Source organism: Mirounga leonina, unplaced genomic scaffold, assembly GCF_011800145.1.
Source record: "Mirounga leonina isolate KUSES-001 unplaced genomic scaffold, KU_Mleo_1.0 Mir_178, whole genome shotgun sequence".
NCBI lineage: Eukaryota > Metazoa > Chordata > Mammalia > Carnivora > Phocidae > Mirounga > Mirounga leonina.
In genome coordinates this window covers 23972546-23991813 of record NW_023270464.1, presented here as the reverse complement: position 1 = coordinate 23991813, position 19268 = coordinate 23972546, and the positions used below count along the sequence as shown (strand labels likewise).

Below are 19268 nucleotides of genomic sequence, written 5' to 3'. Positions count from 1 at the left end.
GTGGAAACGTCTGATCAAAAGTAATCTTAATTAACTAGGTTGGAAACTTTCTTAGCAGCTCTGTACCTTTCAACTGAGAGAAGCTTTAAAATTAAGTACAGAAGAGCTTAATGGGGTAAAAACTATGGGATTAATATGTTGGGGTTAAGAAGAAATATGTGCATATTTCACATTTTATGCACTTGCAATTTTTTAAAAAGATTTTTTATTTTTTAATGTAAGCTCCACCCCCAACTTGGGGCTTGAACTCAGGATCCCCTTCCTGCTCAGTGGGGAGCCTGCTTCTTCCTCTCCCTCTGCAGCTCCCCCTGCTTGTGCTCTCTCTCTCTCTCTGTCAAGTAAATAAAATCTTAAAAAAAAACACACACAAAAAAACACATGCTCTACCAACTGAGCCAACCATGTGCCCCTGCACTTGTAATGTTTAAGAAAATTTGGCTCATTAGAGTGACAGCCTCATATATATAATAGAGTTAGTTTTAGACTTAAGATTTAGGGTTGAAATCTTACTAATTTTGCACACAGAACTGGGCCATCTAAGAGAAATTTAGATTCATTGATTTGTAAGTTTGATTTATTAGGATTACTAAGCCTCGAAAAGTTTCTAGGTTAGACATTTGAAGAAATTGAATAGAAAAACTAATAAATTAAGTTTATAGGCATAATTTTAAATATTTGGGGATGTTGAATTAACTAAGTTTGTGAATGGGACCAAAAATTACTAAAAGTTTCTGAAGAGTGATTGGTAAAATATGCCAGGCATAAAATAATAAAATTTCTAAGCTGAACTTGACAGTTTAAGAACTTTTGAAATTGTAATAAATTAAATCTTTGCCTGTTTTATTTATTTTTTGAGAGAGAGAGAGAGAGAGAGAGCACTAGCGGGGGGTGCGGGGTTGGGGGTGGAGAGGAAGAGAGAGAATCCCAAGCAGGCTCCACACCCAGTGGGGGGTGGGGGTGGGGATGGGGGGCTGGATCTGACGACCCTAAGATCATAACCTAAGCCAAAATCAAGAGTCAGAGCTTAACCCATTGAATCACCCCTAACGCCCCAAACCTTTGCCTGTTTTTAATGAAAGGTGTTTTGTTCTAGGGTTTCAAGATTCTCACTTTGATATTTTGAAGAAAGACCTAATAGATTGCAAATGGCTAGAGCAAAAAGCCTCCAGTCAGGGGGTGCCTGGCAGGCTCAGTCTGTAGAGCATATGATTCTTGATCTCAGGGTCATAAATTCAAACCCCAGGTTGGGGGCAGAGGCCACTTAAAAAAAAAAAAAAAGCCTGGAGTCAGGTTGTGAAGGGGCTTATTTGACATATTAAAGAACTTGGACCATATTCTGAAGGGAATAATAGGGAAATAATGTAAAAAGGAGGACTGCAAGGGCATTTGCACTTTAGGGAGCACATGCTGGTGACAGTGAGGAGCTGGCTGGCAGAAGAGAGACTAGAGATGGTGACAGTCTAAGTAGTATAATGACAGAGGGGATAGAGACAAAAGCAAGATCCTTCAGAATACCAACTAGATGTAGGGCGTGAGGCAGGGAGCCTGGGGTGTCCTGAAGGCCAGTGAGCACTTCTATTAACAGAGAAGATAGCAGGAAAAGTCAGTGTTCAACACGTTATATTTGAAGTGTCTGCAGGCTTTACAGGTGAAAATGTCCATTACACAGTTGAAGAAACTGAGTCAAGTCTTCTAGAGTCTGGTCTGGAGATGTACATTTACAGCTAGCTCTTCAGCCAGTATAAGGTGAGTGGGAATAAAAATACCGAGGAGAGGGCAAAGGAAAAAACGGAAGAGGTTAAGGACAGAATTCCGTTGAATACCAGTATTTTAAGTTCAGGCCACAAGCCATAAGGAGAAGGGGCATCCCTAAAAAGTGCTATGAATCCCCTAAAAAAAGAACTTGCAAAGAACAGAGGCAGGGAAACCAAAGGAAGGAAGCTTGGACAGTTCTCCTGCTTTAGCGACCACTTCTCAAATAGGAGGGGGCCTGAGCAGTTGGAATCTGGCGCCAGCAGGCGAATCTGGGAGGGGACGAGGCCAGATTGCCGACCCTGCAACCCTTGTGGCAGTCTGGGTCCTCCTTGTGTTCCCCAAAACTTTGGGCCACTGCAAAGGACGCCTTCCTGGAACACTTTGGTGCAAAGGAGTTTAGTTCGGTAGGCAGGAGAAAAGAGGGGGCCCGTGCTTTTCATTTCAAGCCTTTTTTAAACTTTTATTATTATTATTATTATTAAAGATTTTATTTATTTATTTGACAGAGAGAGACCCAGCGAGAGAGGGAACACAAGCAGGGGGAGCGGGAGAGGGAGAAGCAGGCTGCCCGCAGAGCAGGATGGGCTCCATCCCAAGACCCTGGGACCATGACCTGAGCTGAGGGCAGACTTAAGGACTGAGCCACCCAGGCGCCCCTATTTTTATTATTATTTTTAAATGTTATTTATTTATTTGACAGAGAGAGAGAGCAAAAGGAGGGGAAGCTGCAGAGAGAGAGGGAGAAGCCGGCTCCCCACTGAGCGGCTCCACCCCAGGACCCGAGCTGAAGGCAGACGCTTCACGGACTGAGCCCCTAGGTGCCTCTTTTTTAACCTTTTATGTGCATTTATTTAATGCTGAATTTAATCCCGACCCATAAGCTTCTGTTTTTTCCGGAATACCTCTTTCTTCGTGCAACCTCCTCTCTGGTGTAGGAACGCTCCGCTCGTTTTCAGTAAGGCGGCCTTTTCCGTCCCCGACGCGCCCATGGGCGGCGGCCCGGGGGCGGGGCTCCAGGGCGGGACGGCTTTCCCCGCGGCGCAGACAGGACCCGGAGCTCCAGGGGCGGGCGGGCTCCGCCTCCTTCCTTCCACCTCCTGAGGGCGTTGCCGCGCGGGGCGGGGCTAGGGGCGGGGCGGGACCCGCCTCCTCCACGCCCGCTCCCGACGGCACGGCAGGGCGGGGCCCGCGGGGCGGGGCCGGGGCGGGGCCGGGGCGCGGGGCGGGGCCTCAGGGAGCCGGGCCGCCCGCGCACTCTGCAGGAGCTGTAGCTGCGGCAGTCCGCTCCTTCGAGGTCTCCCCGCTTCCTCCGCAGAGACCCGGGCTCGGCCGCCATGTCCGCCGCGGACGAGGTTGACGGACTGGGCGTGGCCCGGCCGCACTATGGCTGTGAGTGCGGGGGCTCTGCGGCACTGGGGCTCCGGGGCCGGGCTCTCTGCCTCCGGGGAGCCGGTTTCCCGGGGGCTCGGGCCGGCGGGAGGGCGCGGCAGGGCGGCTGCGGGCCGCGCGGACCCGGAAGAGCCGGCCGGGCCGGGCCGGGCGGCGGGAGGGAGGGGCGGCGGGCGGCGAGGCGCCCAGCCGGGTGTCCGAGGCGGTGGCGAGGACGCAGGCGGCCTCCTCGCCTGGGCCGGGGCGCCACGACCCGAGGGCCGCACCCAGCGCCTCCTGCCTTCTGGAGCCGCCGAGATTTCGGGGGGGACGGTTTCGGCTGAGGTGGCAGGAGGCCGGGGCAGGGCGTGTCCCGGAGGCCCGGGCTCCGCTCGCGCTTCTCGGGGGCGGCGCTGCCCCGACTGGCTCCTGCGAGCTGGACCCGGGGTGCGGACCTCCCCGGCCCCAGGCCAGCGGAGAGGGGCGGCCCCGGGCGGGCCGCTTCACCTTCCTCGGGCTTAGTTCCCTCGTCAGAGTTTCAAAAATTAAAACAAGAAGAAAAAAAAAAGCAAACGTATGACTTCCTCATTTTTCTGAACTTCATTTTCTGTAGCTGTCCATGGGACGTCACTGAACTGCAGGTGGCCGAAGGAGAGTCCTTTGGAATCCTAAGATTTCGTTTTTAGTTTATATTCTGGGAATAATGGCCCCTTTTTAGGATTATTTCACTCGACAGTTATGTCTGCGGTGCTGTGTCGCTTTGTGAAATTAAAGATGAGTAAGACCAGGCCCTGCCTTCCAAGAACGTTTTAATCAGAGAGGGACAGGTGGACACCCTAATGGATAGTAAGGTGTAATAAAGATAAAAGGTGCTGAACCAGCCGGGCAAAAGCAGTAGGGTGGGTGCGGAGGAGGGGCTTGGGTGAAGGCAGTGAGAACCCAGGTAGCCACATTTCAACAGCCTTGAAGGATGTAAAGCTGGACAGGGCAGGGTGGGGTCAGAGAGGAAACTTGAGGATCAAGAGCATGAATCAAGGTCTTGAAGGGTAGAAGGGCACAGTGGTGGGAGGAGGAGGGGCAGGGAGAGGGAGACGAGTTTCCAAAATAGTTGGGGCCAAATTGGGAAAGGCCTTGAGTGCCATCCCAAGAAATTTGGAGTTCATGCCATACCCTGGGTGCCCATGAAGGAGGCAGATTGAGACGGACTGCCTGGGTTTGAGTCCGGATCCAAGCGCTTATTAGCGGTGGAGCTAAGATCACCCAGCCTGTTTCCTCATCTGTAAAACGGGAGTGATAATCACAGCAGGATTGTTGTGGGCTTCAGTGAGAGGATGCATGTAAAATGCTTCGCACAATTACTGCCACTTAGTTCTCAATGACTGCTGGCTTTGGTTATTAATAAAAAAGGGAAAACAACATGATCAGCTCTGTATTTAGAGAGAGTCTGGCAGATAGAACAAATTTGGGCCAAAATCTCAACTCAGTATTTTTCAAGTTACAATAGAATTTATTGTTTATGTTGTAAATAATGTTTATATTATCGTACTTTTAAAAGGGGTAAGATGAATGTAGTTGAAACCCTATAGTTCCTGTTTTAGGAGAGTCATTCTAGTACATCTGGCTGTCCACAGGTCCACAGGTTACCCTGCCTTTCTAGGTGATTAACAGGAGTTTGATGCTCTGGCATTCTTTTGTCACTCAGAAAGGTTATGGATTCTTGTGTTTACATTCTTTCTTTCATGTTTTAGCTGTCCTGGATAATGAGAGACTCACTGCAGAGGAGATGGATGAGAGGAGACGTCAGAATGTGGCTTATGAGTACCTTTGTCATTTGGAAGAAGCAAAGAGGTAAAGATTGGCCGGCTGGAGAGAAGGGAGCTGTTACGGTGTGAACACAGATAAAGATCTCTTTGAATGTGTTGTAGGTGTGGAGGTAGGAGGCCGGTAGTTTGAAGGAATAAGTATGGGTAGGGTATTTACTCATGGGAGCAAGTAGCCTTGATGGCAGTTTATTGTGAAACTCTCTGATGGGTACTTACGTATTCTGAAAAACGTCCAGATTTGTGTTGTTTATTTTTGTGCTTATGATGCATGTTTTGGGCAATACCAGCTATAGGGGAGAAAGAGCAGTTTTGGTTTGCAAACTTTTTCTTTTTTTTTTAACATAGGCTCCATTCCCAACATGGGGCTCAAACTCAGCACCCTGAGATCAGAAGTCACATGCTTTATAACTGAACCAGCCAGATGCCCCAGAAATAGCATGTTTGAAGTTCTTGGCCTTAATGTTTCACTGGTTCTTCACTGGTTTTGATTTATATATGAATTGGATTCATTTTCTGCTCGGTAGTGCCCTGGGAATAGGCCCATCCATTTGGCAGCATTCAAAGTTTACCAAAGTCAGCATCCTCTGCATTCTTCGTGAAGTGAACGTCTAAGGGCAGTTTTCCTTTTTTCAGATGCTCCAAGACCTTGTGGTCTTATTCTTAGAGTGTCGATTTGCTATCAGGGGTTCATTTCTTTTCTTTTGTTGCTTGTGTTCCTTTACAAGGTCCCCGGGCAGATAGATGTAATTACAGATCGTGTTTCCTATATGTGAGCTTTGGTGGAAAAGGCCAGCACAGGATAATGAAACGTATTTGTGATCAAAGTCTAATGAAAGTCAGGGATGTTTCAAATGGTGCTAAAAAACAGGAGTATTGGGGCACCTGGGTGGCTCAGTTGGTTAAGCAACTGCCTTCGGCTCAGGTCATGATCCTGGAGTCCCGGGATCGAGTCCCGTATCAGGCTCCCCGCTCAGCAAGGAGTCTGCTTCTCCCTCTGACCCTCCCCCCTCTCGTGCTCTCTATCTCATTCTCTCTCTCTCAGATAAATAAATAAAATCTTTAAAAAAAAAACAACAAAAAACAGGAGTATTTTTGGTTTAGTTTGGTTAATTCTGAAAATCTTAAAACACTATAGGAAAGTCCAGAGAACAGTACAACAAACATCCTGTATTCCTGAAGTTACAAGTGTTAGCCCTTTTCCTTTTCCTCTCAAAAGACAAAGTTGGGAGTCCCTTTTGTGCCCCTCCCTGGTCCCATTTTCCTTTTTCTGTCCCTGGTGTTACCTCTAACATGCTTTAGAAAGTTTTTTTTTTAAAGATTTTATTTATTTATTTGACAGAGAGCTAGAGAGCACAAGTAGGGGAAGCAGCAGAAGGAGAGGGAGAAGGAGAAGCAGGCTCCCTACTGAGCACGAGCGGTGGGGAGGGGCAGAGGGAGAGGGAGTAGCAAACTCCCCGCTGAGCAGGGAGCCCGATGGAGGGCTCGATTCCAGGACCCTGGGATCATGACCTGAGCCAAAGGCAGACGCTTAACCACCGAGCCACTCAGCGCTCCTAACATGCTTTAGGTGTTTTGAATCCAGGCTTCTTTTTTGAGCTTTAAAACTTTTCCTTTAGACTGTGGGGAGGGGATTAGTGGTGATTTAGGTGGGGCGAATGATAATGACACTTTCTATAAACAGAAGGTTAGACAGCAGGAAGTGAATATGTAATTAGAAAAGGGGGATGTTTCTCATACAAAGTTTGTAAGGGCCCCGTGGGGGGAAAAATATTAGGTCCTCTGTTACTTAAAACCGTGGACTAGCTCTAGTTTTTGGAAGGTCAAAGAATCTGAAAGCTGCAGCTGGTATCTGAGAGACCATCTTGTGCTCTGTGAAGCCTTAGGTGTCTCTGTTGAGGTGACCTGGGAATGAGAGGGAAGAACCCCAACTCCCTTCTCCATCTGAAGCAGTTCTGCTTTTGTTTTAATCTTGGGTTTCCACAGTAAAATTCCCTTTTAACAGAGGGTGTCTTGGCTGCCATTCCCTTGCTACCACTAATGTGGTTCAACTACTCCTCTGCTTTAACTGTTTCATTTCAGAGGCACCTGGGTGGCTCAGTGGTTGAGCGGCTGCCTTAGGCTGGGGTCATGATCCCAGGGTCCTCAGATTGAGTCCCGTGTTGGGCTCCCTGCTCGGCGGGGAGTCTGCTGCTCCCCTGCTTGCCCTTCCCCTGCTTGTGCTTGCTCTCTCTCTCTCTTGCTCTCTCTGTGTCAAATAAAGTAATAAAATCTTTAACTAACTAAATAGATGTTTTATTTCAGCGAGGACACCAGAGCCTGAGTTTGCATTGGTCTTCTTGACTGAGCAATAGTTTTTTGTTTTAAATCAATTCAGGGGCGCCTGGTGGCTCAGTCAGTTAAGTGTCTGCCTTCCGCTCAGGTCATGATCCCAGAGTCCTGGGATTGAGCCTTGCCTCGGGCTCCCTGCTCAGCTGTGTGTCTGCTTCTCCCTCTCCCTCTGCCCCACCCCACCGCTCGTGCTATCTCTCAAAAAAAAAAAAAAAAAAATCAATTCATACTGTGGTTCTTAACCAAGTGTGTACGTTAGATCACCTGGAAAACTTAAAAATACAGATATTTGGGCCTTACCACAGAGATTCTGGTTCAGTAGATCTGGGCTGGAAGATCCAGACACCTGTATGTTTTAAATGCTTCTAGTGGTTCTGATGGGCTCCCATAGTTGAGAAGCAAGATTTAAAAGGCTTTTAGAACTCAGCCTCACACTGGGTTATGATAGCCTGATGAGAATGGTGCTTTCTGTCCGTCACATTTCCTTCTCCGAGTGCTGTAGTAGCAAGGTACATTTCCATCTACTCTGGGGTGCATTCTTTTCTGTCAGATGTTTTTCCCAGGATAGAAAAGTAGCCTATTTCCTTCAACATTCATGGTCACCTGGGGGATTTTTTAGTTGGACGATTTTGCAAACTTAGGAAGTGACCAAGGCAGTGAGGCATTTGTGATAGTCTTTATTTTTCATGCTTTGGGTTGTAAGGAAGGGTATAATAATGGCATATTTCCCTCTTGGCCTGGCGTTGTGGAAATGTGCCTGGCTTTTTTTATGGAGGCAATCACAGGATGTGGTGGTGGTGGTGGTTGTTTAAAGCTTTGATTAGAAAATCAACTTTGGAAGCGTGTATTTAGATTTTACTACCAGAGAGGGCTAGGAAGAAGCCTGGGGATGTCCTGCAGAGAAAAGAAGACTAGGATCCCTATTGGCCATCTGAAGTGGCAGCTGCCACCCCCAAAAAGTGTCTGAGGTAAACCACAGACAAATCACCTGCTCTTCCGTATTAGCTGGGCCTTCAGCTCCCGTTGGGTGCTGCTAGGGCCCCACTTTCCCCTCTAGCGAGAGCCCAGTTTGCCTTTTTGGATTGGCCCCCGTCCTGTTTCCCTCACAACCTCCACGCCTCCCAAGTTGGAGGAGCCCCAGGGTCTGGAATTTACACCCCTTCCAAGTCCAGGAAGAAAGATCAGAGAGAGCCAAGGGAAAAAAGTTTCCCCTCTTTAGTTCTGTTTATAATACTGATGCTCCTCCCACTAAAAGCTCCCCCTTCGAGTACAGTGGCTGCATTGTGTATCCTAGGGCACTCCGTTTTCTCCCGTACCTGAAATAGAGCTCTTTCGTGAGAAGAGAGGAGATTGTGTAGAGAGCATGAACATGAGTGCGTGGAGATAGTGAGTGTAAGGGTGTTTGTAGAGAAATGACAGTTTTGTGTGGGTGTGGGTTTGTGTTTCCCTGAAAGGTTAAGTGCGAAAATTTAGGAGTGGTTCCGTAAAAGTGTGCCCTGGGTGTGGTTGGAAAAAAGAGAATATAGAGATTCTGCTTTTTCCTGTTTTTTTGGAGAGTAGCTTTAATATTGAAATTAATAAAATAGCATAAAACATCATCTGAGGATTCAGGGCTTCTTGCTAAGGGCTGCAGAGCAGACGAAGGACTTTAAATGTGGGTTTATTTTTTATCTTTTTGCCTGTTCTGATTGTGCTTTACATTTGTTTTGGCTAAGGAGCAGTTGTATGGTAGAGGTGTGTAACATTTCACTTAGTCGAGAGAGGTGAAATTTAAATATATGAGGTACGGTAGGGGCTCGAGTCTTAGTTGGGAGGAAGTATTGAAAGGGAAAGGTCAGAATGTCCACGTGAGCAGGCCCAAGAAGAGAACACATCAGGGCGGGCAGAACAGGCAATGTGCAGGTGTGGAGAACGTCTGAGCGGAGCCAGGAGAAAATTCAGTTCGGTTAAAGGTCACAGTAAGAAGGGTAACCCCAGCAGTCTTTGACGATGAAGCATGTGTTCTTTCAGAGGCTTGCTGTCATGGGGCACCTTCCTCTTGCTGTGTCCATATCCCACCTGAAGGGGCAGGGTGCCCCTGCCCCCTTATAGGAGGGGCTCTGGCTGGTTGGAGACTGTCAGAGACGACATGGTGTTAACAAGAGCACAGCACTAGACAGAGACACTCCTTCTTCTGTAATTTGGGGGAATTGAGAAAGTATCTTGGAAAGAAAGCTGTTCTTGAGAACAGATTCTCTTTTGTGCATATGTCTTTGTTGTTGGCATTGAACAGGATGGGCTCTTTAGATCTCTTCTCTTCCTGGGATCAGAATTCCAGTAACATCCGGATATATCCAGGCTGGCACACTGTGATCATGAAAACAAGTTAAAGACATTTAATTAGGCAAGAAAATAAAAAATGGATAGGTGAGGTGGCTCGGAAGAACAGCTTGCCCACTAGCTTCTAGAATTCTCAAATGGAGGAATATCACTTCATTTTTAGGAGGTTGACCCATGCTCTCCTTTTACAGATGAGAAAACTAATTTAATTGCCTCATGAGACCCTGTGTGAGTAAGGAGGCCACATAAATGTAGCTACTTAATGGCACATTTGATTGCAAGCTGGGTACATTCATGTATTCATAATTACTAAATTGAAGTATGGCGTAGTATTTAGTCTTAACTCTTTTTTAAAGATTTTATTTATTTGTTAGAGAGAGAGAGAGAGAAGTGGGCACAGAGCAGGGGGAGTGGCAGGCAGCAGGAGAGGGAGAAGCAGACTCCCGGCTGAGCAGGGAGTCCGATGATGCGGGGCTCGATCCCAGGACCCCGGGATCATGACCTGAACTGAAGGCAAACGCTTAACTGACTGACCCATCCATGCACCCCTATTCTTAACTCTTAAAATGATGACACAGATGGAAAACCTATGTTCTCTTTTCTGAAACTTACCTTGGTGCACCTGCCTTGGGTAGACTCACTGGTAAGAAGTTGGTTGCATTTAAAGTGTATTTGTTAAAGTTGTTCAAACTAAGAGTGCTTTTGCACACGGTAACAATGTTACAAATGGGAGGATTCGCTCCTAGTGTGGCCAGAAAAATGTTTTACTGCTGTTTACCCTGTAGTATAGCTGAGACACTTCGCAAAAGTTACAATTAAAAAATGTGGAGAGTAGGGACGTCTGGTGGCTCAGTCAGTTAAGCGTCTGCCTTTGGCTCAGGTCATGATCCCAGGGTCCTAGGATCGAGCCCCGCATTGGGCTCCCTGCTTGGTGGGGAGCCTGCTTCTCCCTCTGCCTGCTGCTCCCCCTGCTTGTGCGCGCTTTTTCTCTCTCACTCTGACAAATAAAATGTTTTTTAAAAAATGTGGAGAGTAATCTGTATAGATTGGGCAGTCAGCTGTCGTTAGTGCTGAGTACTGAGCAAAGTCCTATGACTATGGTCTCGTAATAAAAGTCTGAACAAGGGGCGCCTGGGTGGCTCCGTCGTTAAGCGTCTGCCTTCGGCTCAGGTCATGGTCCCAGGGTCCTGGGATCGAGCCCCGCATCGGGCTCCCTGCTCTGCGGGAAGCCTGCTGCTCCCTCTCCCATTCCCCCTGCTTATGTTCCCTCTCTGGCTGTGTCTCTCTGTCAAATAAATAAAATCTTTAAAAAAAAAAAAAAAAAGTCTGAACAAAATGTTTTTAAAATCTTGACCGTTGAGATACGTGAAGTGAAAAGAATGAGGCCTTCAGTTTTGGCAGGTGTGAGTTCTGATTCTGGTTTTGCAAGTTGTTTAACCTGAGGGAGTGAGCCTAAATTTGTACTTTGCAGAATGGAGATACCCTGCGTCTTACGGAGGGGCTGCGAGGGTTTCGTGCCTGGCCTAGTGTCTGAGCTATGGTAGGCACTCAGTAGATGTATTGTTTATCCTGGTCCCTGGGGCAAAAGCAGATTTAATACGAAGATGATGAGGCATTAATAAACGTTTCTGGAGAATTATCTGGGCACTTTCAAGGTCCTAAAGGTTGGTAGCCCTAGTTTTTCACTTCATACTTAAGCTTTTGTTTGGAAGGAAACGCCGGAAATAGAGGATACCGCTAGGGAGTAGAGTGGGCGTGGAGGGTGTGAGAAGACTTTTCCTTTTTATTTCAGTACGCTTTGGTATATTTAAAACGCTTTTTACAATGATCATGGATTTTATAATAAAGAAAAAAGGAAGGGCTTAAGTAAAAGGAAGAACCATCTACATAATTTTTAGATAGTTGCATTCACAAAGTTAGATTTTTAAATTGCTATATTATTGTCTTAATTACTATTTTCAGTGGTTATGTAACATCCATGATTTATTTAGGCTAATTCCAGTTTAAAATCGTATTGTTTTGATTGCTGGACAGTTTAAACATTTTCCCCATGTACTTGTTTATCAGTTTTATTATGCAAATTGTTGATGATGTTTGTCTGATAGGGTCATGAGCTGTCTTGTAATACGAATGTCACAGCCTTCTGTTGTGTTTACTGCCAACATTTTCTCTTGATTTTTCCATTTGATTTGTTTTTTCACTCTACAGAAGTTTATTTTAATTTTTTTGAAGATTTTATTTTTAGGTAATCTCTATGTGGAGCTCCAACCTACAACCCCTGGCTGACTGAGCCAGCCAGGCGCCCCTGAAGTTTTAAATTTTATGCAGTTTAGGTGTTAAATCTTTCTCTTTGTAATTTCTTCTATCAATTCAAAGCTTAGATAGTTTAATTTCTCTAAAACCTTGCTAAAATGTGAAGTTTTTTTTTTTTTTAAGATTTTATTTATTTATTTGACAGAGAGAGACACAGCAAGAGAGGGAACACAAGCAGGGGGAGCGGGAGAGGGAGAAGCAGGCTTCCCGCGGAGCAGGGAGCCCGATGTGGGGCTCAATCCCAGGACCCTGGGATCATGACCTGAGCCGAAGGCAGACGCTTAACGACTGAGCCACCCAGGCGCCCCTAAAATGTGAATTTTATATTGTTGATTTTTCTTTGATTTAATGGTTTAATTTTTCTTAGAAATCTAGGTCTTTAAATCTCTTGGTGTTTCTAAATTACTCCGTCATTTAAAAGCAATCTTGGGGCGCCTGGGTGGTTTAAACCTCTGCCTTTGGCTCAGGTCATGATCTCCTGGGATTGAGCCCCGCCCCCTCCTTGGGCTCCCTACTCAGCGGGGAGTCTGCTTCTCCCTCTCTCTCTGCCCCCTGCCCCCCACCTCATAAAAACAAAAACAAAACAAAAACCCCACAATCTTTTTACTAGCTATTAGCAATTGATATCTACTTTGTCAAATATTAAATTATGTATAGTTCTGTTTCTAGACTCTATTCTTTTATGGCAAAATTAATTTTCCTTTTTGTTTTTTTTAAAGATTTTATTTATTTTGTGGGGAGTGGGGTAGAGGATGAGAGAGAGAATCCCAAGCAGACGTCCCCCTGAGCACAGAGCCTGCCCTGGGGCTCAATCCCACTACCAGAGCGGAAACCAAAAGTCTGAGGCTCAACCCACCGAACCACCTGGGTGCGCCTATATTTCTTTTTTCTTGAGAAAATGTGTAGGACTTCATTTTCTTGTACTTACTGAGAAACATCTAAATGAAGCTAACTTGATTTTAGCTCCGTGACAAGTAACTTGGCTTTTTTGGTTTTTTTTTTTTCACAATTTTTCATGATTTGAAACTTGCAAAAAATTCTTGTTTCTCAAAGTTTCCTCGAGTTACGTATTAGAGTCGATGTTGGCTTAGTAATTTGCCTGTAATGTGGAGACTCTTAATTTACGTTATCTTTTTTTGTTTTAGCTCTAGGAAGTTGTTAAACCTTTAATAATTGGTTCTGATTTATTAGTTCTGTCTTGGGGTACCTGTTGGTAGGTTAGATCTATATAGTTTGTTTTATGGCTCTTCTTCATTTTGTCTGTTTATGTTAAATCAGCATTCTAGATAGGCGTCTCACATCTATGTTCTGATTTACTAATTTGATTTTCTAATGTCTTGATTTTTTTCCTGGTTCTGTTAATGATAGTTGCTTTGTCCTATTGCAGTTTTCATTTTGGACTGTTAACTCTTTTTCCCTCTCTGTTCTTGTTAATAGATGAAATGGTCTCTAATTAGTTCATGAAGAATATAGTGTGACACATACAGCATTCTTTTCACGGGGAAAAAAGGAGCTTGCAGCCAAGAGTTGGGTTAAATACTTTACCAGTTCCCCTTATTTTCAGTAAGTCTTGGAGTGGGTGTGACCACAGGAAACTAGTGTTAACTGGCCAGCTAAGTTTATGGATTGTCCACCAGTCAAGGTTGGGAAAGTCTAACTGGGCTAAGTGGGCCATTTGTTTGATCGAATTTGGCATATATTTCTTCTGGTCTTCAAGGTCAGAGTAACAATTGTGTTTATATATTTTAACGTTCCCAACGAAAAAATAGTAAAAATATATTTGAGGGCCTATGTTGGCATGTTCTAGGAATTTAATTTTCTGGCTTTGCATGGTGACCTGTCTCTGATTTCTGCATAATTTCTTCTGCTTCAAAGTTTAGCAATTTGGGGATCTGTTGGTGGTAGGACCTGTTTAGAACATTTTTAAGCCATGTGGTATTTGACGGACTCCTCGCTGTTTCCAATTGAGCTGCTAAATAAAACTCCTTCACAGGAAGTATTTGTGTAAGAAAGTGCTGGTAGGCAAAGTGAGACCATCCGGAAGTGATTCATCTGACTGGGCTGTTTGTTTAAAATTTGGGACTTGGTTGCGTAGAGACCATATCTTTGAGCAAACTGCGTGAAGTGCCACTTGAATGCAGAGGTTCTGTTCCCTACCTGATTGAATCAGGACTCTGCTGCTTGATTTTTCTTCTAGAGGAGCTCCTGGTATTCTGATTGATCCCTGTGCCTTGACAGTGTGTGAATCAAACATCTTAAACATATAATAAGCGAAAGATCTGGTTAATGTTTTACTTTGAAGAAAAAGTTTACTTGCTTAAGTTTGAATGTTGCTTTTAAAATTTTTTTCTTCTAATTCTGTCAGGAAGAATTACTTTGTTATTTTTTAATAAGGTATTTTATTACAGAAACCTCAATACTTCAGATACTTTTACAACAGCTAAAAGGAAACAAACTAAAACCCCAAAACCCCCAAACCCAACCCTGCAATTTGCAAGGACGTCATGCTAGAAGATATTTTCTGTCTGCCCCAAGATCATTGTCCTCCTCTGCCTTGTCACTGTCATCCTAGGGACCGTTTATTGAGCACTTACCCACGAGGCACCGTGCTAAGCACTTTTATATATGCGTTGTCTGACCAGCTGTTCTTGAAGGCCCATGAGGTGCTTACTCTTCTCTACATTTAACAGAAAAGAAAGCAAAGTTCCGAGCATCTAGTAAGTGGTAGATCCGGATTTCAGGTCTGGCAAGTACTTACCAGGTCAGTCTGCCACTCAGTCCTCCTGCTTCTAAAAATACTGACAGCAACAGTCACTACCGGTAATGAAGCAGAATGATGATGAACTTGATAACAACACGACTGCATATTTTTCTTTTCATTTTAAAGAGGAGAAAAAATGAATTAGTACCCCTTGTCTGCCGGTCTTGTACCTACCCGTGCAGTCCCGAGCCCCGCTCTGTGTGACACCATGATGGCTCTGTCAGCCTCTGTCCCATGGAAGGGGCAACAGTCAAGTCCACCATTTACGTCAGCTGGCTCCGGGAGATGTTAACCTCGGGGCTGTCTGACGGGCAGCTGCTCTCCGCGCCTGCCCGCTGCTTACTGCAGTCTCCGGCCTGCCACTCTGACTGTATCAGGACACTTCCCCGATGTGTCTCATGTCTTGTTTTGTTTTGATTTGTCTCATATCTTTGTGTCTAGTTGGAGTGTTGGACTCTTACACTCTTTTTATTCAGTGCAGAGCTAAAGATAGTGATGGGCATACAGAAGTAGCTGTTAAGTGTTTGTTGATTGGTAAAAGATTTATTCGTGCTTTGGAGAGAGAGAGTGAACACAGGGCCTCCTGGCTGGCTCAGTCAGTGGAGCGTGCAACTCTTGATCTCCGGGTTGTGGGTTTGAGCCCCATGTTGGGTATAGAGATGACTTAAAAAATAAAATCTAAAAAAAATAAATAGGATAAACATAAAATCTAAGTTAAGTGATTTTTATAGGTGTCTAGAAACATGATACTGGTCTGTGATAAATGTGTATGTTTAACTTTTCTGACCTAACTCCTGCTCACTAAGACTTTCCCTGGAAGTGGAAATGGATGCAGTAGGGATGATATAGTAAAATACGGGGACTCTGGGGAGGCCAGAGAGTTCCCAGTTGCTTTTCTTTTTCATAACCTGGTATCTGCTTTTGATTCAGCTCAGAAAGGCATTTCTTCTTCCTACTTGCTTATTTTTTAAATAATGACCTCATGCAGACAGGAGTGGCAAATTGGATTGGAAATTGCCTCGGATCGTTTGGCAAGAGCTGTATTTTTTGGTGTTGTGGGTGGAGGACAGTCCTGTCTAAAGGCCTCTATTTCTTCTTTACTCAGAATACCTTCCTGTTGACTCACTGGAAATCATAACGAAAAGCAGAAGGAACATTGGAGAGGCAGCTACCAGCCCAGGGCTTGGCTTCTGTTGGGGCAGAAGTTTGGTGACTGAGAGGATGCTGGCTTTAGGCAAAATTATGAGACTTTTTTAGTGGAAGGAAAATACTATTATTGTGATGGGTATTTCTCCATAAGGTAGAAAATAGCAACCTATTTCTAGGGATCATTAATCGGCCACATAAAAATCAAAATATTTTCCTGAATAGGATTAGTGTTCTTAAAAACTGAAGCAGAAGGAACTGAAGTATAAAAGGAGGGAATGAGGCAAAATTAGAAAAGGAAAAATTGAAAAGAAGGAGGAAAAACCTATGATCATAGTAGAAAAATGATATAAAAATAATTTAAATAGAAAAAGCCTCACAGTATAGCCAATTATTTCATTCGAATAACATATGCAGGGGTGTCTGGGTGGCTCAGTCGGTTGAGCGTCTGCCTTCAGCTCAGGTCATGGTCCCAGGGTCCTGGGATCGAGCCCCGCATCGGGCTCCCTGCTCCGCGGGGAGCCTGCTTCTCCCTCTCCCTCTTCCTGCTACTCCCCCTGCTTGTGGGTGCCCTCTCTCTCTCTCTCTCTCTCTCTGTCAAATAAAAACAAAAAACCCAAATAACATAGGCAGATCAGATGACCTTTAGAACAGCTAAAAGAAAACAAAATTTACTTACTACTTACAGGACTATTGTAACAAAATGTTTTTCTGCCTTGAAAACATACTGTTAGGTCATTAGTTTGGACAGTGTTTCTTTTTTTAAAGATTTTATTTATTTATTTGAGAGAGAGAGAATGAGAGAGAACACATGAGAGGGGATAGGGTCAGAGGGCAAAGCAGACTCCCTGCCGAGCAGGGAGCCTGATGCGGGACTCGATCCTGGGACTCCAGGATCATGACCTGAGCCGAAGGCAGTCGCCCAACCAACTGAGCCACCCAGGCGCCCTGGACAGTGTTTCTTAATCATTGATTGAATTGGTAGTGCTAAGCAATGGTTTGACTTTGAGGGTTTTCCTTTGAAAAAACTTGAGAATTCCCACAAAAATATTTTTTAGGCAGATTTTAGCTTTTTATTTTTATTTTTACTTTGTTTTTTTTTTAAAGATTTTATTTATTTATTTGACAGAGAGAGAGAGACAGACGGAGCAGAAGCAGGGGGAGTGGGAGAGGGAGAAACAGGCCCCCCACTAAGCAGGGAGCCCGATGCGGGGCTCAATCCCAGGATCCTGGGATCATGACCTGAGCTGAAGACAGACATTTAACGACTGAGTCACCCAGGAGCCCCAGGTTTTAGTTTTTTAACTAAAACTTTTTTCTTAATCATTAAAAAAAAATAGATAATACATGAACCTGATACTTAGAGGCTATGCTAGGGTATACAGTGAAAAAAAAAAAGTCTGTGTCCCAGCCACCCAGTTTTTCCCCGGATGGAACCACTGTTTTGAATATGTGTACTTCAATATTCAGTACATAGAGATACCAGTTACTTTTATTTCCTTGTTTAGAAGTGATAGTGCACTATACATTCTGCTTTGCATCTTGTGGCTTATTCCACGAGAGTACATTAGAGTGCCTCATCTTTGTCTTCACAGTTGCACAGTTCTTCAGTGTATAGATTTAACCTACCAGTGCACATTTCCCCCCAGCTTTGCTATTATAAATAGTGTTGTAGTTAGCAACTTTGTATGTTTGCCGTCTTGCACTTGTGAGTATTCTTGTAGGATAAATTTCTAAAAGTGGAATTTCAGAGTCAAAGGGAATGTGTACATTTAGTTTTGATAAATATTGTCAACTTTCTCCGTGTGGGGGTTGTTCTATCCTCAGTAGAGGAGAGGGCTGCTTTACCCATAATTTTACCAACCTGGAGTATTAATAGTTTTATTGAATATTTGCGAATTTTGTAGGTGAAAATGGTATTTCATTGTAGTTTCATTTTCATATTATCTAACTTTGAGTGAAGCTGAGCATCTTTTTTTAAAATTATTATTATTATTATTTTTAGGTAGGCTCCACACCCACTGTGTTAAAACCGTGAGATAAAAGAGTCACGTGCTCTACCAACAGAGCCAGCCAGGCATCCCTGAGCATCTTTATATATGTTTAAAAACCATTTGTATTTCCTTTTCTGTCGGCTGTTTTAGTAAAATCCTTTGCTCATTTTTCTGTTGAGTCATTGGCTTTTCTTTTCTTTTTTTTTTAAAAGATTTTATTGAGAGTGTGAGAGAGTGAGCACAAGTGGGTTGAGGGGCAGAGGGAGAAGTAGACTCTCTGCTGAGCAGGGAGGCTATGTAGGCTCGATCCTGGGATTTAAGGATCATGACCTGAGCCGAAGGCAGATGCTTAACCGACTAAGCCACCCAGGTGCCCCGAGTTACTGGCTTTTCTTACTGATTTGTAAGAGCTCTTTATATATTGAGGGAATTGACTCTTTGGATGCCATATGTGTAGTAAGTAATCCAGTTTGCCCTTTAACTTTTGACTTTAAGGTTTTAAAAATAATTTAGACTTTTATTATTATTTTTAAAAATAATTTAGAATTTTAAAACATTTTTTATTTTATAAATGTTTTTTATTTTTAGCTTTTAGGCTTTATGTCATTTTTTAGAGTGCCCTTATTTATACTGATAATATACAATAACATTCCCCTGTGCTTGCTTCTAGTATTTTTACAATGTAAAGACTTTTAACATGTAACCCTTTGATTCATTTTGAATTTATTTTTGGTGTGAGGAGTGAGGTAGAGATCCTGCTTTATTTATTTATTTTTTCTAGATGATGTTTGGATAATAAATACTGATCATCAACTTGGCTCTCTCATGAAATATGCTCTGGGGTTTGCCATGCCTTCTAGTCTATGAATTGAGATCTTAACTTTTTTTTTTTTTTTCTTCAGAACAAGGCAGGTTCAACTGTTGATTTCTGAAACATAAAAAGATCATTTTAGAGAAATTAGCTAGAATTTTCCAGAGTACTTTCAAGCAAGTTGTATTGTGCTGTTAAAAAAGATTAATAGTGTGTAATGAAGTTGGCATTGAGAAAACAGGTTTTAGATTAACAGCGTTGGCATACATACTGTGAAGAGATGAATCAACTTGCCAAACTACCATAATTTATTCTTTGTGTTAAAGGAGACTACAATTCAGGATTTGAAAACGGTGTGGCTGACTTTCTAGATGACTCTTTTTTGAGGTGTATTCTACTAATGAGTGCTGTGGCATTAAGAAAGAAAGGGTTTAGTGGTCAAATTTCAGAAATTATGGATTAAGCCAAGTTAAACAGATTATTTAACCTGTGGGTTAAATCTTTATCATGGACTGTAAGTTCTGACTCTCCAAGGGAGAAGATCGTGTAAGCAATACTTCTTAAACCTAGTTTACTATCAGACTCTTCTCGCAGACCATCTTTCTTAGGACTGGTGTTCCAGAGTTGTGCTTTTTTTTTGGTTTTGTTTT

General features: G+C 43.9%; 1 protein-coding gene across 2 annotated transcripts in view; it reads left to right on the top strand.

The window, feature by feature from the left end:
- The first annotated feature begins 2996 nt into the window (after window positions 1–2996).
- The window catches only part of IQGAP1 (IQ motif containing GTPase activating protein 1), a 99908-nt gene continuing 83636 nt past the window's right edge, over window positions 2997–19268 (top strand). For both annotated transcript variants that reach the window (XM_035024188.1, XM_035024187.1), the window contains exons 1-2: window positions 2997–3144; window positions 4872–4971. In XM_035024188.1, coding sequence (XP_034880079.1) covers window positions 3090–3144; window positions 4872–4971 — 155 coding nt within the window. In that variant the 5' untranslated portion in view covers window positions 2997–3089. The remainder of the gene's footprint in view (window positions 3145–4871; window positions 4972–19268) is intronic.